Genomic DNA, 22,562 nt, shown 5'->3' with positions numbered 1-22,562 from the left:
ATGAAGTATGTTAACTTAGCATAACCAACTCCATTTTATTTAAAAGCCTCTATTTTCAGATGTTTGATTTGAGTTGTTTTGCTGTTATGTTTTCAATATTAAGATAAACACTCATGTAGTATAGTTTGAGAATGTGTGTCCATAACAATTGACAAAACATGTGAAAGCCCCAGATATGACAGCCTACCAATGAGAAAATATTGTAAACAATTTTTGTCAATAGTTTATGTAACTATCTACCAATCAAATTATGTAGTAGATAAATTAGGTGATAAACCACCAATCAAAAATTGAGAAAAATCAGTTAATACCCCGAACTAGAATCATAAAAGCAGACTGGGAGTCTCAGTCATCAATCTTGCTCCTAACAACTAAGACAAATTCCTAAATTCTCTGAACAACCAATGTTGACTGGAGGGCCATACTAACAGATGGGGAATAACCAGATAAACACCAGAAGAGAACAAGAGAAAGACAGAGAAACAGACAGACAGATTTAGCCTCCAGGTGGGCATTGAGGGTACTCTGTTATGAGACACACTTACTAGGACTTTTAGGAATCAGGCTGTTGTGTTCCTAGAGGGACTGATATTTGTATTGTCAAAGAGACAACTGAAAGTTATAGATTACTAAAATCTGTCAGTATGCATTCATCATAAGTGACTTGCCCAAGGTCACACAGCTAATAAGTGTTAAATGTCTGAGGCTGGATTTGAACTCAGGTCCTTCTGACTCCAGGGCTGGTGTGGCTGGTGCTGTGTTCACTGTGCTGCCTAGTCGCCCCATTTCAACATTTCTTATAGTACAACAGTATTCCATCACATTAATATACCATAATTTGTTTAGTCATTCCCCAGCTGATGATGACCACCTTAGTTTCTGGTTCTTTGCTAATACAAAACAAAACAAAAAAACTCAACTCCTATAAATATTTTTGTACACTTTGGTCCTTTTCCTCTTTCTTGGATCTCTTTGGGGTATGGATCTGATAGTAGTATTGCTTGAGGCATAGTTCCAAATTGCTCTTCAGAATGGCTCAATTAATGGATCAAGAATGGCTTGATTCATGGTTCCACCAATGTGCTAATTAATGTGCCTGTTTTGCTGCAGCCTTTCCAACATTTATCATTTTCTTTTTTGTCTACTTCACCAATATGATAGGTATGAGGTAGAAGTTCAGAATTTAATTTCCATTTTTCCAATTATTAATGATTTGGATATTTGCATATGGCTAATTACTTTCTATAAGAGTCAGAAGGTATTGAAATATGGCAAACACTAATCACTATAACAAAATATGCACTGACTATATATATCATAATAGAGGTAAGTTGACTGGTTATTAGTTTAGGAGTCATTTCCAAATAAGTTGTCTGAAGTTTAAAAAGAAAAAACAGGAAAACAACAATAAATAAGCTATCTGTATTAAGGCCATCAACTGGCATTGAAGGTCAAAATCTAGTCTAAATAAGGATAAAAATGAGAAGTTACCAAGTTTGTTAACAGTAGTTCCTACTTAATCTATTCAAACAAGCTACAGACTGAAAAAAGGAAAATATTCAAAAGACATTATTACTGATTCTCATAATAAGGGTGAAAGATCCCAAATGCTGTCTCATACAAAAAATATTTGTTCACTTTTGCTTGGTGGAGAAACAAAGAAGCCAAGGGCAATAAATATTTGGAGTCCAAGTTTATTTGTAGAATATTGTGGAGGAATATGATTGAATTATGAGCATTATCACCTTAAAAACAGCAAAAGATAATTGAGGAGAAAATGACCTTGAATACAACTATGTATGAAACCCAAATAAGTCAGATTATCCTGAGGTGATTGTGTTTGAAACTACAAGAAAAACCAGTGTGAAAAAATACAGTTCCACCAGCATTTTGAGCATTCTACTCTTCTTGGTAATGGTAATGATCATCAACAGGAGGCATAAAAGCCGTTCTCTACAGACTCTACATCTCAGAATTTGATATACTAGGTAGGGAAATGGCACTAGCACTTCAAAATATAAAATGGGACCAGTGGTTAGACATAACTAAATACACATAGAAAGAATTTGAATTGGAGACAAAACAATTTTGAGGGTGCCATCTGTTTATTTCCAAAATATCTCCAAGAAAAGATTCTAAAAGAATAGAAGAGATCAGAGGTGGTAGAAGGCACTTTGCTTTGAGGAGGACTAAGGAAATTATTTTGTTCTGCTGAGCCAAGTACATACCATTTTCCAGCAGCATATATTATAGTTATGGCTTAAAGAAAGTCTAATTTTGATACAATGTTGAAGAATTCTGTAAACACAAAAAAATTAGTTAAATATAAACAACTTAAATAGTATATTCTAGCTCTTAACAGTAGCAAGTTGCATTAGGTTTTGTCATAACCTTTCTTTTCCCCATGATTGATACTTAAGGCCCTAGAAGGGAGCCACTGCTGCTGCCCTTTCATCTAATATCTCAGTTAGGGTACATACTTCCCTCTTAGATTTCCTAAATTATCTAAAAAAAAAAAATTTGGTTTGGATCTGTGATTTCTTTAGTATGAGGAGTTTCCAGAATAGAAACTCTCCAACACTGACTGGCTACTTATCTATAATTTCTAGACTTTAACAGTTGTCTAGGGGGCTAAGAGGTTGAGTGACTTGTCAACAGTCATTGCATTCGTTAGAGGAAGGATCTGGAGTTATGTCTGCCTGAGTCCAAGGCTGGCTCTGTATCTCCCATGCCATGCTACCTCTCCATTTCCTTGACAGCTATGCTGAAGTCTCATCTACCAAGTGATTCCAAATTGGACTAGTCAATCAGAAACCTATCTCTTTAAGAAATAGTCACAGTCAGCTAAGGGAAGTCATAGTAGCTGAAGTATAGCAATGCCTAGAGATAGTGGGAATAGTACTCTCAAAGCACCTTTAGCCTTCCTTATGGTAGAGTTTACTAACTAGGAGGAGAAAAATATCAATGTGAGGCATAAGTATGTCTTTGGAACTTGCATTATCTTAGGTGTCTTCCTAGTTGAAGCTATAAATGGCAGACAGAAGATGTACAGATGTACCTAAGTCCTAGGCATGGGGGTATTTTCCTACTGGGATGCCTAAAAGAAAGTATTTTTGGAGTTCAAAACTACACCCAGTCATTGAAAGTTAGAGCTCAGAGAGATTAGAAATCAGGGACTCTAGGCCTTTATTTATGGAGAAAATTGAAAGTAAAGTTGCTTACCCAAGATTACATACTTTCATAATACCTACCAGCTCCTAATCTTATTTCCTAAGTAACAGAAAATGTGCTACTATTTTTATAAACATAGTATTTCATAAAGCTGAAAATGGATAGCTTACCTGGTAGCCTGTGTAATAAGGGAACGTACAGAATATAGTCTTCCTGGTATATCTGGAGGAAGGTTTCTTATTGAATACATTTTATCTTCTTTCTGAAAATGTATTTAGAAATAAATTAGTTCTAAATTGGTACAACTATTGACACTTAAAAAACAAGTGATTATTAGGCCATCACCACCCTTACTGCATTTTACAGAAAATGAAGTTTTTATCACAGTTCATAAATACAAGGAATTATTATCATTTTCTCCTTCATTTTTAGATAGCTAACAAAACAAATCAATCCCTGATTTGTAGCATCGGCTAATTTCAGAGGTATAAATGCTCACACTGAAAATTTAACATTTGGCTCTTGTAAGCTGGTATGAGTAAACTCCAGTATACCACAGGGCACATGCAGCTCTTGTCACAGGTGTTATTTCAAAAGAATCTTTTTATTTTTTTTCCCAATTTAAAATTTTGGAATGATAATCAAATGTGAATATTCTCCAAGGTTCTTTCCTAGGCCTTCTTCTCTTGCTACACTCTTGGCAACGTCACATTTCCCATCTGATTTTAATTACCTTTATGCAGATGCCTTACATCTCTATATCCCAATATTTCTCCAATTGCCTAACTGGAAATTTCGCAGTATTTCTCCCAGGGACATTTCAGACTCAACAATGTGCAAACTTAACTCACTATCTTTTCTCCTAAGACTCTTCCTTCTTCTAAACTTTATTACTTCTGTGGGAGGCCCCACCACTTCCAGTCTCCTACCTTCTACGTTAAGCCATTCTTGCTCTCCCCTAATTGTTAGCATCCTCTCAAACTAATCATTCTGCATTTATATTTTTGAATAATTTTAAATCATAGCTTACTAAAATCCAGTTATGTCATAGTATCTGTTTTCTCCTCAATCCTTTCTATTTAAACACAAAAGTGAATTTAATGTATAGGGAGAATACAACTTTAATTAAAAAAGACAGCAAAATTGCTTTGTAATAGTTGAACTTTGCATAAAAGGAGACATATTACTACATTTTACAGACAAGAATACTGCTATTTCATCTGTGGCAGCCAGTGGCGCAGTAGATAAGAGTGCTGGACTTGGATCAAACCCTGTCTTGGAAACTTCCTAGCTGAGTAATCCTGGGCAAGTCAATTAAATTTTGTGTCTGCTTCAGTTTCCCCATCTATAAAATGGGGATAAAAATATTTGTAAAACACTCTGCAATCTTAAAAGGCTATATAAATACTAGCTACTGTTATTATATGTCATAATATTTTACTTTTTTCATTCCTGTTTACACACTACAGGTTAAGACTGCAAGTTAGGTGGTGAAATGGCTAGCACACTGGCTCTGGAGCCAGGAGGACCTGAGTTTGGATCCGGCCCCAGACACTTAACACACAAAAAAACTAGCTGTATGACCTTGGGCAAGTTGCTTAACCCCAACTGCCCTCCAAAGAGAAAAAAAAAAAGTGACAATTTTCAACCGGTGTTCCTAAGCTATTTATCCCATCTTCCATTCTGTTTAGATGGCAGAAAAATTCTTTTTGTTATGATCCATCCTACATACAAAGAGAAGTTGGATACTCTAATGTTGTCCCTTAAGGAACAGACATCAAATGCAAGTCTCTGGGTAAATTAAAGTCCATTACTTAAACATATTTCAGCACATTATGTCTAGTAAGCCCAATTATTTAATCTTCCACCAGCACTAAATTCACTATTCACTAATACTACCACTATTTCTGCACCATTCTTCATGCATTCATTTGATCAGTAAATTTATATACTCAAAATATTAACATCTATTGATGTTTAAAAAACTGTAACCAATTAGTTTAGATAAGAACAATATGTTACACATTTTGAGCAAGTGAACACCAGAAATAGAATGGGATCAAAGTGCTAAAGTGCGGTTGGTTTCCACTTCTTTTGTTCAATGTTTTAAACCAAGATTGAACAGGCAAATCAAGTATAGTGGGATGAAAGTACACTTTCAATGAGCTGCCAGAATGAGTATGTCCATGCTAAGATATTAAAACAAAATTCTGCAAATTGAATGATAATGTAGTCTGTGCCAGTACTAGGCAGCATAACATGACACAATGAATTGCAAAACAATTTATTTCATGAAGTATCTCCTTGCAATTTAAAAGGTCAAACAAAATTACAAGTATAAGATACATCTACTTAACCAACAATATTGTTGTGTGGAGATAATGATTATTGACCTACTTGTTCTGATTCTTTGTGTACTGAAGAGAATGTGAAGTAATTCCCCAAAAAAGTTCCTTCTGATTTGAGAATGGATCCATCACCAGGAAAAATTTCTATTGAGTTTACAGTTTCATGAGTAAGTCTAGAGAAGATCAATGTTAAATCAAAGTTAATTTTTTTTTCTATATATATGAACTCAAATAATAAGATAATCATGCAAAAATCAATTCTTTGCTCAGCCAGGAAGAACAAAATTTTGATTAAAAGAGGACATTTTTCTACATTAGGTCAAATTTGGTTAATGTTTTTTTAAAAAATGAACAAAATGTATCACATGATTATCTTACCTAAATGCTGTACCTTTGTACCATACTACTTTTACCAGTTCAGGATAGGTATATTCTTGTTCCTGTGAAGATGAATTAGAGAAATTCCACCTGTTACAAAGTAAAAACAAATATGGATTTATAGTGGTACTCCATGTTTACCTGGAAAAATTCAATATAATACAATAATCATGTAATGATTCCCTCCCTCCCCTAAATTTAGAGCATGAAAAAATGAAACTAAATTTTCAAAAGAAAATTCCAGTGGAAAAATATTTATCTAAACTTAACAACTTCTTTGATGATTTTTTGTGTTACCATCATAATAAATCCTAATACAATTAATTACAGACAAGCCAATTTAGCCTGGTATGAAATTATAACGACCAAGGTTGGCAATAAAGAAGAGACATGAGAATGTACCACCTTCCCTTCTTTGTAGAGGTGAGTAGACTATAGATTTGGAATAACATCAGATTTGGTTTAAAGTAGAACTTTCCTCCCTCTTCCATTATTTTAAAGGATGACACTCTGGGACAGGGATAGAGATACTGGATAATATAAGTGATTTAAAACTAAAGGCATCAATAATTTTTTAAAAATCAGTTTAGAGGGTGGCTAGGTGTCGCAGTGAATACAGCATCAGCCCTGGACTCGGGAGGACCTGGGTTCCAGTCTGGCCCCAGATACTTAACATAAAAAAACTAGCCATGTGACCTTGGGCAAGTCACTTAACCCCAATTGCCCACCAAAAAGCAAAAAAAAAACCAAACAGTTTAGATTGTTAAATTATTTTAAGTTTACTTTGATGAATTTATTCAAAGAATCTCAAAATTTTTGCTATGTTACTGTCATAAGCACTAACCAACATTTGGGGGCTGGCTAAAATCCCTGTAAGTTAACTCTTGTATTTTTTCTGTGATAAAACAAACTTCAGGTTTAATCATCGTTATGATTATGTCTCTAGGTAGGCATTCAACTACCTAGACATCTTTCCTTACAAAACAGAACTGGATTTGGATTAAGTATGACCTTAGACAAGGCACAATTTGAGACTCAAGTTTTCTCATCTGTAAAATATAAAATAATACACATACTACTTCACAGAATTGTTATAAGGATTGAAAAGCATAACATATGATGCTTTAACTATAAAGCATTATTATTTTTGACATGAAGATGTGTTAGGGTCTGGGGCTAAGAATGAATGGTATGGAATAGTTGTATGGTTTGGGATATTTTTTTTTCTGGGTGCAAAGCTAACTGGACTTAGAGGACAGGTAGGTGGCTCAGTGGATAGAATTCTAGGCCTGCAGTCAGGAAGACTCTCTACCTACTTAGCTGTGTGACCTGGGCAAGTCACTTAACTCTTTTTGGCTCAGTTTCCTCATTTGTAAAATGAACTGAAGAAAGAAATGGCCAAGAAATTGCCAAGAAAACACTGAATGGGGTCATGAAGAGCTGGAAATGACTGAAAAACAAACTGGACTCATTGGGATTGAATCTAGGTTTATGGTCTAAGTTTAACTGAAAATGAATAAGCTAAAAAAATAGTGGTATATTAAAAAAAACTTAAAAATAAAATTTATTATATCCATTTTAAGATTTAAAAATTATTGTGTTTTAGAATTTTTCTAAATATGAATATGTAAAGTTAGTTTTAACAGTAGACTTCTTCTAATAAACAAGTAATCCTTTTATTACCTGTGCAGATGTGGATTATGACAGTTGAGAGGAAGAGCTCTGGGAAGAACAGAAACCTCTTCACCTTCCTTTGAAATATGAGATGCTAAAACTGTAATCTGTTTAACATTCTGGTCAGCTTTTGATATTTTATTAAATTTATGAAGAAAATCAAGTGCCAATGATAAAGGGTATTTCCATTCTTCTGGACAGGAGTCCAGAGACCAGCATTGCTTCACCCATGTGTACACAAAGGTGTATTTCTTGCGAGATAAAAATGCCTTCTCTTTGCCTTCAGATCCATTTATCAAGTTATTTTCCCCTAACAATTCCTTGGATTTGATGATCTGGTAGTATGAATTATTTTCCTTATTTGTCAAGGTTTGTCCATCAGAAGTTGCTCTAAACATACAGTTTTTGCTTGCTTTTTCACATTGTTTATCCACTTTCTTTAGACTATTGTTCTTTTTTTCTGCCAGTATCATTAGTGAGGGAGACTTCTGGCTGATTTTGCATAAAAAATGTATAGTAAATTCATGTTGCTGTTTTGGTAGGCAAAGATAAGCACGACCATCTAAAGATGAAATCTTCACAGTGCCATCATCCATACAAATCACTGCATCATGTGTTTCACGACTAGGCCACTTGACTTCTGAGATATCAGTGAAAACAGACTGTTTTAAAAAAATAAGGATTATAAGTAAACATTTTCTATAAGCAATTCAACTCTCATTTATGTAGTGCTGGGGTACAGACAATATTAGGATTCCAACTTGGGGGACTAAATAACTTGCCCCAGTGATAATCCTCTGAGAGATCTCATAAAGGAAAGACTGGGACCAACTCAGCCTCCATTCTGGAGTCCAAGTCACTGTCCCTGCCCTGGTAATAAAGGCCACTGGAAGCCACCTAAAACCCCAGGGCTCTAAATTAAGTCTCTTCCAACTCTGTACTCTCATGGCTTAAGGCTAAAAAAAATCTTCCCTATACTTTCCCAGTATTACTCCCAGACCATCCCTGAACTCTTCTTCTTATAGTCCTTCCATTTTCTTTGGGTAACTAAAATTTCACTTTTCAGGAAAGATCTCTCTTCAGGGCTAGTTTTCTCTTTCTGTCTCTCTCTCATCAACTCTGGCCTGCCACCATTGATAATTGAAGGGTAAGAGGAAATGATGGTATACTGCTTACTCCCCACTATCACTTCTAGAACATCATTCTGCCACCATAACACAATAACCTTTTCTTATATCAAAGACCCAGATTTACAAGTCAAAAGTTATCTAGTCCAACCACCTTTGTTTCGCAGATAAGAAAACTGAGGATCCCATGTAAATAACTTGAAGGTAACAAAAGTAGAAGTGGTAGATCTAAAATTTTTAGTGTGGGTACCATAACTCCAATCTCAGCACCACTGTGCCACAAAGGTTTAAGCCCACACAACTGATTCTATGTCCCTTTCCCCAGATGTGGTTCCTGTCATCTACTGCCTTCCACAGTACTCTCCTGAATTCTTCAGTCTTCTTCTCCCTCCTGACCACTAATATCTTCCTTGTTAACTAACATTCTTACTTCTCACAACCTGGTCTTAACTCTCACAACTGTTACAACCTCCATCTTCACCTTACTTTTGCCACCCACCAAAATAAGTGATACTCTAGACTTCATTATCATTCAAACTGCTCAATGTCAAGATTTTTAACTATGAAATTCCCTTTTCAGAGAACTATGGTTTTTTTTTTTAAAGCAATTGGGGTTAAGTAACTTGTCCAAGGTTACACAGCCAGTTTTTTTTGGGTGGGTGTTAAATATCTGAGGCTGGAACCGATCCCAGGTCCTCCCGACTCCAGGGCCGGTGCTCTTACTCAATGTGCCACCTAGCCGACTCGTCTATGTTATTTTTGAACAAGTCAATAGCTTCACTTCTGAACCTGTACTTTACTTCAATCATGAAGTCAATTTTCTCTATTTCTTTCTCTCAATCCAACATGTCTGCCCAGCTTCTATTCCTTCTCTTCAGAGTCTTAAATGGCCATTTCAACAATAAGCTCTTCTCCACTCTTAAATCCCTCATCCTTGGTACTATGTCCTATTGCATAACTAATTCCTGCTCCATTTCTCTTTCTAAGTAGCTTAGCCAGAGGCAGAGATATAATCCCATCCCTTCCTGTTTTCTCTGGGTCCTTGCTTTTCCATCTGTCATTTTCAATTTCTCACTTTTTAACTTGCTTCTTCTCTTCTGCCTGCCATACACGGATAATGAAGAAAGTAAATATGAGATACTAAATGCAAGAAGGCAAATTTAACATCATAGGTATGAATGAGCCTTAGTGGGAAGGTACTGGTGATTGGAATATGGTGACTGGAAACTAAATATTAAAAGTATCTACTCATATTAGGAAACTCAGGAATCAGTGAAAGCATTTGAGAGTGGATCAGCAGAAGGAAAAACAGAAATGAAACTGGTTTGATAAACTACCTAGATAGAAGAAATAAATTAGTTCATTAAACAGATCACAAACTTGCATGGAGATATGATATAACAGTGACTAGGGGACTTCACTTTTCTGAACTTGTGCTAAGTTACTCCCTAAACAAAAGTCAAACAACTTATTTCCTAAATCACTGAGGAAATGGGAAAGGGAAAAAACATTTTTAAAGTATCTACTATGTGCCAGGTACTCTGCTAAGTACTTTCCATATACTATTATACATACCTACATTGTTCAATGACTTTGTGCATCAGCTACATTATACATCTATTACATATACTATCTCATATGATCCTCATAAAAACCCTGGGAGTTAGGTGCTATTGTCTGAGGCTTGTTTAGTCTGAGTTAGTGTCTGAGGCTGAATTTGAACTATTCTTGACCTGCTTGAACTGCTGTTCTCAGACCAAGAAGGAAAAACTGGTTGATGAAGTAGAAACAATAGAAATAGCTGGGAGGAGGGGCGGCCAGGTGGCTCAGTGAGTAAGAGCACTGGCCCCAGAGTCGGGATGACCTGGGATCGAATCCAGGCTCGGATACTTACCACCACATCCAGAAATAACTGGCCGTGTAACCTTGAACAAGTTACTTAACCCATATTGCTTTAAAAAAAAAAAAAAAGAAATAGCTGGGGGGAAAGGAGAAAATGACCACACCATCTTAAAATTCATGAAGGAAAAAGAAAAGAAAATCGAGGTCTGAAAAATAGTGGATTTCAAAAGGTACATTGAAAAGACAGTTAAAACTCTAAGGTGTAAGATTCTACCTGAGAAATTAATGAAGAAAGAGCAAGAAGCTCTCAAGAATAAAAGTCAAAATAAATGGAAATAATTTCAATTAGGAAAAATATGAAGATGTCTAAAGAACTCCTATTTTCTCTGCCACAGAGAATGATTCTCAGGATAGAAATGATAGAATAAAAATGGCTAACAGGGAACTGTAACCCAAGATAATTAATGAGATATTGAGAGAAGACCATAGCTAATCCTAAATAAGTTTACGTTACCAGGTCCAGATGAACTATATCCAAGGATATGGAAAGAACTGACAGGATTCCTGAGTTATTCACAGTAATCTTTAAAAGACTGGCTCATTCTGGACGTGCTCATGAAAACTTCCTGGAGCCCTGCCTAGATTCACAAATAATGAGTGATTCCATTGTCACAACGGCCATCCAGAAAGTATATTTTTAAGAAACACTAGTCTACATTTTTCTTTTGACAGACCCTCTGACATTTCAAAGTATATTAACTGTCTAGTATGCACATTCAATTTTAAGGTCCTGAACTTAAAACTGAACATGTCCAAATTAAATTCTACTGTGATCTATTTGTTTACTCTCATTCTTCCAATCGCCTAGAATTAAAACAATAGTTATCTTTTCCTTCTTTCTTCCTCAAACCAATGGACCAAAACATATCCATCCTTTCTTCTCTGTTATCTCTTGCATCCATCTGCTCCTTTTCATTGTTACTGCCACAATCTACCTCAGAGTTACTGTGAGGCTCAAATGAGAATGTATGGAAAGGGTTTTGAAAACTTTAATGTACTATATATCTCTATCAACAGAGAGAAGGAGATAGATAGATACAGATGTATATATATCAACTAATGATCATCACCATTACATTGGTTCAATTCCTTATTGTCTCTTGAATGATCAATGTCTTTCCCACCTCCAAGCCATCCCCATACACTGATACCTAATTAATCTTAACACATTTCTTCTAATTATCACTACTCTTGTTAAAAAATTTTCAAGTTTCTCACTATCTACCAAATATTAAGTCCAAACTTAATTCTAGGGCCTCCACAATCTGGCTCTAATGTGTACTTGGATTCAGAGGACCCAACTTTCAGTCCTGGTTTTGTTGTGTAATGCCTGTGTGACCTTAGGTAAGTCAATTAATTTTCTGGGGCTCAGTTTCTTCAGCTGTAAAATGAGAGATTTAAAGTAGAAAATTTCTATAAAGATTCTTTTAGAGATATATTTATAATCTCTTCTAGTTCTAAATTCTAGGACAGTATCTTTCCACATTTAACTCAAGCTACCCTCTTCCCATATTTTTTGCTTCAGACTTAACAGTGAACCATTCAAACTGTCTCAAACTAATTGTACTCTACACTAGTCTCCATGTCTTTAGCTTATTTTTTATGAATGGAATGAACTTTTCCCATCAGTCCTTGTAGAAACTCTACTTAATGCCTACATGCCTCCCTCTTTATGAAACCTTCCCTGACCTTCTCTCTGAACTTTCACGGCACTTTGTACCTCTCATACATTTATCAGATTTTAATCTGTATTGTACTTATTTGTGTCCATCTTATTTCCCCTACTAAACTGCAAGTCTCTTGAGGAAACAGATTATGTCTCATTTGTCTGTGTAACATTCTCAGGGTCTAGCCCAGTGTTTTGAAAAATAAGTAATCATTCTGTAGGGGTCAAACTGAATAGATAAAATCAATACTTTCCAAGCAAAAGTCACTGTTAAAAGTGTTAAATAAGGAAAAAGAAATATTAAGACTGTAAATAGCATCTTTTTATAATCTAATGGTTAAATGTCTCTATTAACCACAAAGACCATACAACTTGCATAGATTTTTAAGAATTAAAAAGATGGCTGGCCATCTCTTGTGAAAAGTTTAGGCTTGGCCTGAGGATAGGGTGATGACAGACCACATAATACTTCTCCTAAATATGGAAATGTTCAAAGCTGTTATCACATAGACTCTATGGGCTTATAAATACCACAACTGTGATTCTATTTCCAGATGCCACAATAATGATTTAAAACAATAAAATCTTTAGTAATGATACCTAGTTTACTTTTTCAGATTACATTTAAGAAAATATGAGACAAACAAAAGCTCACCTGTTTTCTTTCAGAAGGTATGATGCTTTCAGGTAAAAAAGGGCAACTAGAAAAGCAATTTCTAAAATCTAGGGCCTGCAATAATTGCTCCTATGAGAAAGAAAAACAAGTAAAATCATTAATTTGATACATCTTTTAATCAAGAGGGAATTACAGTTATACAGAGCACTAATTATTTTTCTTCTTCACCAACCCCCTTCAAGGATTCTTTAGTATTATAAACAATAATTGGAATATCCCACACTTACGTACTCTGTAATTACTAATAACAAATTGGGTCCTTTGATGAATTCTTTCTGGCTGCTGCAAAGGATGTGCTGAAATAGGAGGAGCCTTTTCAAAAAGGAATTCAGAACCACATGGAGAAAGCTGTAATTTGGAGCCATCAATATAGTGTACTTCTACTGAATCATCTTCATAAAGCACCATTCTAACTTCAATCTCCATTGCTAATGAATGCAAGAGTTTTCCAAGGGCAACCCTATACTAAATAGGCCATAACTGCAGTTTTCTCAATGCATATTAATCCTGTTAAAATAAAAGAACAGATCAGTTTTATAGATTTAGAGATGTATAAAACGTGAAGTTATTTAGTCCAGCACCTTCATTTGTACAGATTAGGAAACTGATGCCAGAGAAATTAACTGACTTGCCTGAGGACACCAAGATAATAATAAGTGGCAAAAACCACAGAGAAACTATATATTCTAACTCTACTTCTACTGCACTACACATGCTATATTCAAATCAGAGATTAGAATTTTCCCTGCAATCCCTTATTCATTAAATCTTTATTTTAATGTGGAAGTACAGCAAGGAGGGAACAGAGGTTCTAATGAGTTGATAATAAGCATTTATTATATCCCAGTACTACGATAAGTGCTAAGGATAAAAAAAAAAGGAGTGAATGTTCATTACCATATGTTTATATTGTTACTATCCTTTTTTTTTCTTGTTTTATTTATATAAAGTAAAAACCTCAGTAATTAGCTCAGAATGGTAGGCACTTAAAAAAAACCCCATCTCAACATCAATCCATTTTCAGAACTCCATCATTTTTTATCTCCCCTAAACCCTTAGATATAAAAAAAGCAGTTTTCTGAAATGCTGTATCATTTCCCACAGAAATTACAAATATGTGAAATGATGTAAGCTGTTTTCTCTCAAAGTCATATGCATTCAGGTAATCCCAAGTAGTTGGCTCTTGAGACCCTGAAGCTTTTTGAATACTTTCCCCACTACTTTTGAATACTTTTCAAACCCCAATACTTTTGAATACTTTCCCCACTATGTCTATTTAAACACACACACAGTTTTCCTCTGACACACATACACACAAGTATTGTTAAAAAAAAAACACATCAGGAATATTATACAGAATGTTTGGATTACAACCAAATTTTTTGCGATTCCAGCTACCAAAAAAAATACTGATCAGAGGGATATTTATAGGACACATACTAGTTATGTATTTCATATAAAGGTAGCTAACTATGCCATCCCAAGGTAATCCCACTCCTGGGCATTTACTCCAAGAAAATCAAAGACAGAAAGAAAATCCAATATATACTAACCTGGAAACAAAGCAGGTGCCCATTGATCGGGCTGGGAAAAACTAGGGAGTAAGAACTGTAATGGAATATTACTTTGCAACAAAAAATGATGAATTTGAAGAAACATGGGAATGCATAACAAAATACGTGGTAAGAGAATGAATAATACACAATAGCAGTGTAAACAAATTACTCAAAGGAAATCAAACTGAATAAAAGTTATCAGTGAAGAAGACTTAAGGAAATACTCTCCATTAAAGCAGGGGAAGGAGGTCAATGTCATATAAATTGTTGATGTGGTTATTATAATGGGATTTTCTGCCTATTTTTTTGACACAAGGGAGGACTCAGAACAGAGGGTGGGTTGAAATAATTATAACAAAAGGAAAAAAGGCATCAATAAAACTTTTTTTTAAGTAAATAGTATTTCATTTAGGTGTTGTCTGGGACTTGAACCATACAATTCCATTTCCTTTTCCTTTGATCCCCCAAACAAGGCCATTTCACTGGGGGCAAAAGCTTTGTTGCTTGGCAATAAGTAATCTTTTACAAATAAATGTGAATATAGTATGATCCTCAACAACAGGCAATTCCCATGCCAACTAGTTTTTTTTTTTTTTAGTGTTCAACAAAATGCTTAAGGAACAGCATTGACTGGCCATAGATAAAAGTGGAAACTGGGCATAAAAAGACAGAGTAAGAAGTAAGCCAAGAGAAAAGGATGGGAATGCTGACCCACTCACCTCTCTGAGCAGGTCATATATTAATTATATTATATTATATATACATTATAGAAGTATTTAACCCTTACACTAGCATGCCACGAAAGCAAAGGCAGCTCTGCACATAGTTGGCATTGGTTTTGCTTGGTTTACTAAAGGAATAGCTTGTTTGTTTACAGGGAAAAGAAGGAATATATTTTGCAATGGAGATGATGTAAAAACAAAAGATTAAAAAAAGAGATGTTGAGATAAATTTTTTTTTAAAGCAATTGGGGTTAAGTAACTCGCTCAAGATTATAAGGCTTGTTATTTCTGTGTGTGGTATCAGAGCCCAGATTAGATCCCAGGTCATCCCGACTCTGGGGTGGGTGCTCTTACTCACTGCACCACCTGGCCGCCCCTTAAGATAAATCTTAAACAACCAAGCCTAAGCAAGTAAGACGCCATGTAGAAAAAGCATTCTGAATTAGTACAGCAGGACATTAGTTTTAATGTCTGTTCAGTAATTATTTGTTATGTTTGGTAAAACTGGATTAACTTTTCTGTGTCTCTCATTTCCATTACCTGTACATTATGGATAAAATGTCATTCTTCAATCAAGGACTTACATGTATTAAATTACTCAGACCTCTTTTTCTTTCTACACTTTTACGTAACAAAGCACAATCTAGTCACCTGACTTCAACTACCCACTATCTATGTAACTGACTCCTAATCTGTATGACTGACCCCATTTCCAAACGTTTATTGAATAACTCCAAATGTATGTCCAAAACTCCTCCTTTCCCCTTAAACAACCTGCATTTCCTTGTTTGCCTTATTTTTGTTAACTGCATCACTACTCCCAGGCTTCTGGGGTAAAAACCTGGGAGTCATCTTTGTCTCTCTCTTCTCAGGTGTCAAGTGCTGGTGATTCTACCTTTGCAGAATCATCTTTCTTTCTCACAAACGCCCTTCTCTTTGGTGCCAACACCAACGCCTCGGTTTAAGCTCTCGTTAACTCCTGCCTGTCAGATTGTGCTTATCTTCTAATCAGTCCTCCTAGATAGAACTCCCACTCCTCATCTTTCATTCAGTCCTTCACCACCTGGCCCCAATTCCTCTTCCCACGGCTTCCTTTCACAAAGCCCATGTTCTAGTGAATGCCCTGCATCCAAATCCCCGTCCTCTCACTTAGCAGCTCTACGACCGTGTGAGCCTCAGTTTCCCTCACGTGAATCCCGGAGATAACGCCGGTGCTAAGGTTACTGGGTAAAGCGCCGCGTAATATTAAATCAATGTGAGTTACGAAAACTTACCTCTGTCCACCTCTCACCGCTCCCCCTCCTCCATGCCATCCCTTCCAGAGCCCCGCGTCCAGGCCCTAAACCCCTAAAACGCCACCCCCTCCCCTTCCCCAGAGAACCTCTTTTCCCGCCTGGTGACTCAGAATTTCTCGCGATAGGAAGGCTGTTGCTGCCTGCCAGCCTCTACGTCGGCGGTTTTTAATCCGGGGTCCGTGAACTTGGTACTTTAGGATAATTTTTGCTAACTTTATTCTGATGTAACAGGCGGGCTTCGTTCGCATTTACAGACGAGGCCTCACCAGCCCGCGGTGGGGATGGGGGCGAAGAAGGGAAAGAGCGGGGCCTCCGCATTGAGACGCCAGAAACAAAGCCCGAGACAAAGAAAGCCGACTGTTTCCTATGAGGAAATTACTGCGGCTTCCAAAACACCCTTCCCCCATCCAAGGCAATGTGAGCCCGGGAGACTACACTTCTCCCCAGCGCTCGGCGGAGCCCGGAACGGTTAACTGGAGGAAGGAACCACGTGACTCCTGAACCTCGGTTTTCTTCCCTGCAAAAGGACAACAATGGCTACGCTGCCTACCATAGAGTCATCGGTAAGACTCCTATGAAAGCGCTTTGCACGCCGGCATAAACAGAAACTACCAGAAGAAACCGGAGGAGGTTAAAACCCCGTAGGAAGGAAAATATGGTGGCTTCCATCCATAATCCTCGACTTCGGCGGGAGCCTACTAGCAACTCTGACTTTCCACAGAAGGATTTAACCATCCCGGGTATTGAAAACAGGAAGTCCCACCTCTTTCTTGGAGCTACGCTGCTCATTGGCTAGCTCAAACGAGGGGCGGGGAAGCATCCCGGGGCGGGCGCGGCTTGGAGGGGAGGAGTAAGCGAGAGTGGGTGGGCACCGGAAACACCCACGACTTAGTGTCCTCACGTGCACCAGCTGCGTTTCCTGCCCGAGCCTTCCTATACCTCCTTTCCGGCGCACCCAGCGGTAACTGCAACTGTATCTGGCAGACCATGATAAATGTGTACTGTTAATGAATAGTTGTTCAAAGGCACGCCACCGAGGAAAAGCACTAGATTTAGTAACTCATCAACGTAAACACCCTAGTCATAACTCATTTAGACCTTGAATAATACTGTAATATTCTGAGTAAAAACAATTCAGGCTACTTTACATTCTTCACTCATTGGGAACATTTTCTATGGAAATTTGTGAGCTTAGTAAAAATTAGAACTCCAATCCGCCTCGGATACACCCTTCACCCAAAATTAAATGATGCATTAAATCAATAATTAGTGGAGGAGGTCCAAGGAGATTAGGGCGAAAAGTTTTTCCTACATCAAGGAAATGGAGAAGTCACCTAACCTCTCTGTAACTAAGACTTTCTCGTGTATAAAAGGGTTGGACTAGCTATTAGGATGTAGAGAAGCTACCTGAGACACTTTTTTATCTGACATTTAACCTCATGCAGGTAATAAATAGTGGTCTTAGGTTTCTATTTTAACTTCTAGATTTTGAAGTCAGATCTTCTGACTTAAAACCCAAAGCTGTAGGATTGTTCTATCCAGACAGAAAATACATAAAGGGAGAATGCAACATTGTCCAGGCTATGAAATGCAAGTTGGAGAGAGCACCTAGTGGAAGGTTTACGGAGGCGCACAGGAGTGCCCCTCTAGGCAAGAAGACAGGGATAGGTTGCTGAGTTTTAACACTGAAGGCCCATCAGCAGGTATACCTTGTAATAGATGATACACAGGTGTGATGTATTGGATCCATTGTTGAATTAATAATGAGAGGTACAGAATTGCTTTGAGAAACTGAATGTACTTTCAATGAACTCCAGATTCTCCTCAAAATAAAAGCCTCATCTTTTAAATATCAATATTAATTCAGTACTATGTGGAATCATGGAAAAGAATTTCAAAGAAATCAAAACTGCTGTCAACTAAAAGGCAAGGTAGTAAGAGAGACATGATGGGTATACAAAGGCTACAGTATGTTGATGAAAACTTGCATATAACAAAATCAAAGAAATGTGTGACTAGAAGTGGGTTGGTTCTGTATTAAGTGATAGTAAGTGGAAAGCCAGAATGCTACTTCACCTGTGTAATGGGGATAATACCTGCAGTACCTACAACTCAGGGTTGTTATTAAGCTCAAATATTATAGTGTTGTGCAAGCCTTAAAACACAATATGAAATGTTGCTATTATGATTGTTGCACTGATTCAAACAACTTACTATTTTTAAATTTCTGAATCCAAACTGTCAATATTTTAGAGGTCTCTTCCCCCATCCATCAGAAACATTTTAACAAATATTCTAGGCACTGGAAGCAATGAGTAGAGCAAGTAATATTTACACTGCTTTGACAGTTTATAAAGTACTTTCTTTACACAGTAACAAGACTTTAGGTAATCAAAGGCAATGAAATGCCTTTTAATTTAAAAAATGAGTGGAGCTTTGATGCAAAATATATACATATATATCTTAAGTAGAATAAATATTTGACCTTTGTCAGGAGGTTATTAAAAAATGGAAAAGCCACACAGGAAAAGAAGACAACTGTTTGCCTTCAATCTAAAAAATACTGAGGCTTTCCCTAAAGAAAGAGGAATTGGATGTTCTCAGAAGGAGGTTGTTCTCCAAGAAATGATAAAATGTAGTCACTGAAGCAGTTAAGTGAATGATCACTCAAAAAGGTTCAAAAAGACAAAAGGAGTGGTAGCTAGTCATTCTCCCAGTGAAAAATACTAAAGCAGTAAATTTTTTTTATAACCTTTAAAAAAGTCTGTTATCTTCCCAGACACATATATCCAATATGACAGAAAACTTACCAAAATTCATCCAACCTGATGATTACTACCTACTCATTATATGGAACTTGAAAAACAACTACGTCTTGTGCAAGAAAGTGAAGGCCATAGGGGTAGAGTTGGTGTTTTCCTTTCTGCTGCCCTTTGAAGGCAAGGGATGCAGAGAAGAAAAATTTATTAAAAGAAAATAGTGTAAAAAAAAAAAAAAGTGACTGGAAATAAGTTTTAGATTTCTGGACCACAGCCTAAAATGACAGGTTCTTGCAGGGATGTAGTGCACCCAACAAAGGCTGGTATCAACATATTTGCCTGGTTTCTTAAATATCTAATACAAAGGACTACAAAAGGATAGGAGAGGGATAAAATTACCTTTGTTTATTCACAAAGCTGGACACCATAGAAAGAGTAGCTATAATTAAGGAAAAATAGTTATGACACATACACCAGAGAAGGAATACCCAATGAAAGAACTGGTAGTAAAGCCCACACAATCTCATGTTGGTACACAAATCCCCAAAGCTTAGGCAAGTAAGACGTAAATTTGACTTCAGGAATCACTGAGACTTAGTGTGATAATACTTAAATATGGTTCTGGAAAGGTTTACCCTTTTCAAAATGTCAGGATTGGTTAAGAGGAGACTAGAAATAGCACTGAATACTAAAAAGCATACTTGTGTAAACAAATCCAGAAATCAATAGCAACAAACACCTGGTGGAAACAATGGAAAGAGAAACAGAAACACTTTTGTCAAATATCTTTACTACAGCCCTCCTGCACAGAAAGAGAACTAAATGGGTTCTGATCCCATCAGCCTCAAAAGTCTGAGAGGCTATATATTAGTGATATGAGACTTGAGTTATCCAAATATTTGCTGTAATGCTCTAACTAAAAGACTAAGAGGTAATAATTTCCTGGCTTGCCTTAATGATATCTTAATTCTTAAAAAAAAAAAAGGAATAAGCAGAAAATTCTATTATGGATTTAATTATTGCAGGGTAGCTTAGAAGTCAAATCTCAAGCATTTTGGGGGTGTATGCTTTAATCAGAAAGAGTCCTAAATATTAAAGATGTGGCAGAAATGGGGGAAAACTGAGGAAAGTGATAAGTAGAGAGAAATGCCTACTTAATAGCCAAACTTGTGTCCTAGATTTTGGGAAACTGGATTTTAAAAGGGTTGAAAGGAATTAGAAGTATGGTGGTCACATTCAAATTAGTTGGGACAAGTAGTATTTTTGATAATTTAATTTTGTGATGGTCATGCATGTGTGCTTCTGACACTAGGCTGAATCAGAACACCTGATCTGGACAAGATGAAACTGGATTAAGGGGTTTCCCTGCCTTTAATACACTCTATAACATGAGTGATCCATTTGGCTTAGAGCCACATGCCAAGAATGGATAAACTCTAATGTGAAATAGCCCAATTAACCCATCAGAATACAACTGAAGACCTACAGAGGGACCTGGCAAAAGGAGGAGTTGTTAAATGACTCCTCTACACTGGGTATAACTTTCTTGGAGTTTGAAAAATTAAGACCGGGGGTGGGGAGAGGGGAAGAGCTGCTTACCACTGAATTGAAGAAGAGAAAAAACCTGTCATGGCCAAAATGATCCAGAGGTTAGAATACTGAAAACTGAAAAAAACTAATTGTTACTGATAAACTCAAACACACTTTTTAATTCAAGGTCATATATTAAAAGCACTGTCAGTATTAGTTTTAAGGGAGCCTAAAATACCTAGGAATGTTCAAATTAAAACATATATCCCCAAAATGCTTGAGACTTGACTTCTAGTTATCCTAAAAGTCTTGTTCTCATTGAGGAAATTATGAACTTTATCAAACATATTAATATACTAAGCAGCTAAATTATATAAATTCCCAAATGAAGATGGAATATTTCAAAATGAACTTACACCATGCCACCCATTACGAAAGACTTCTCCAAGAGATGGAGGTAAACGAAACTCATATGGCTTAAATCCTCATTGAAAAACCTATGTGATATAATTTTGGCTAGACTTAGAAAAATGGATTCTTCAAAGAGAGGCTTGATATCTAATGTGATATAAGTGTGGTTTCATGATAAAAGAATTTTAAAACTGTGTTCAAGTATCATGAATTTAATTCAACATCATGCAAAATAAGGGAACTAGTGAAAGATATATAAAGCCAGTTCTGCTATAACTCAACATATGTGTTACTAAAAATCACTCTGCTAGGAAAAACTGTGCAATAAAAACCATAGAACCATAGAGGAAAATGGAATTTGGAGCACAACACTCAAAAATTTTGAAACATAAAAAAAAAAAAGATAGGATAGCTTTCCTGGTCATGTAAGCAACAAGATGGAGGCTTAGACATTTTTCCTGGTCCCCATGACTTCTCAAATCTTTCCAAAACAGAAATTATGCACCAAAGATAAAGCAACTTCAGCTATCACCATACTCTAAAATATCTAGAATCCAAAAGGTTACACACACACACACACACACACACACACACACTGAGGTTTACTGATCCTAAGCTTGCTCAGGACCTCTTCCCTACCTCACACAATACCAGCTGTGAGGTTACTCTAGCAGGTTCAAAGATATGACACAGGTTTACAAAATAGACCTTCCTATACTGATCCCCCCTCCCATTTCCACTTTTATGAAAATCCCTTTTCCAAGTTGCAGAAATTTGCCTTGGCCATGACACCCATCCAGCACAACTCCAGTTCTTTAAGAGCAAAAGCCTACTAGAGACTACAACCCTGCAGCACCAGTGCAGTAAAGCTTTGAACTGTCAGCATTGGGCCAAAGAATTAAGGAATACAGGGAGTGGTACAGGACACCAGGAGAGGACAACATATAGGGAGGGTTGCAGGCAGTCCAGCACTCTATTAAGCCTGAGGAAAACAGCACAGCATCCAGCTGGGGCTAGTTCTAACCACCTCAAAGTCACTTGATGAAGAGACCTACATTGGTGAACTGTGAACTTCCCAGCATGGGAGGAAACAGAAATTCTGAGATTCAGTCCCCAAGGAAACCACAATAGAGGGGAAGGAGTCAGAAAGTGAGCTATAAGGGAAGGGGAAAAAAGACTGAAATAACCAAAGATCTCAGGAAGAAAACTCAAAAACCTTGAATATAAACAGATAAATCAACAGAAAAAAAAACAAAAACGGTAAATACAGTAGGAAATATGGCCTCCACTAATAAATGAATTCAAGCATCTATGAATGAAAACAAAGGTAAATAATCTAATACCTGA

At 36.6% G+C, this 22,562-nt stretch overlaps 1 protein-coding gene across 5 annotated transcripts in view; it reads right to left on the bottom strand.

The window, feature by feature from the left end:
• The window catches only part of CUNH5orf34 (chromosome unknown C5orf34 homolog), a 28,619-nt gene extending 11,081 nt beyond the window's left edge, over window positions 1–17,538 (bottom strand). Inside the window, exons 1-8 of one of the 5 annotated variants that reach the window (XM_069095319.1) lie at window positions 16,495–17,538; window positions 13,174–13,449; window positions 12,922–13,011; window positions 7,581–8,233; window positions 5,898–5,987; window positions 5,569–5,692; window positions 3,342–3,433; window positions 2,229–2,298 (exon numbers count right to left, since the gene is read on the bottom strand). In XM_069095319.1, the coding sequence (XP_068951420.1) occupies window positions 2,229–2,298; window positions 3,342–3,433; window positions 5,569–5,692; window positions 5,898–5,987; window positions 7,581–8,233; window positions 12,922–13,011; window positions 13,174–13,368 (1,314 nt within the window). In that variant the 5' untranslated portion in view covers window positions 13,369–13,449; window positions 16,495–17,538. Of the gene's footprint in view, window positions 1–2,228; window positions 2,299–3,341; window positions 3,434–5,568; window positions 5,693–5,897; window positions 5,988–7,580; window positions 8,234–12,921; window positions 13,012–13,169; window positions 13,450–16,494 lie in introns of those variants that run through there. The other 4 variants (XM_069095318.1, XM_069095320.1, XM_069095322.1 and 1 more) reach the window with 4 other exon arrangements.
• Window positions 17,539–22,562: the final 5,024 nt, after the last annotated feature.

This window comes from Petaurus breviceps, unplaced genomic scaffold (genome assembly GCF_028583685.1).
Source record: "Petaurus breviceps papuanus isolate PSGF00001 unplaced genomic scaffold, PetGlider_PUasm1.0 226, whole genome shotgun sequence".
Lineage (NCBI taxonomy): Eukaryota > Metazoa > Chordata > Mammalia > Diprotodontia > Petauridae > Petaurus > Petaurus breviceps.
Note: the sequence above shows the minus strand (reverse complement) of the source record. Positions and strands in the feature narration are given on the sequence as shown.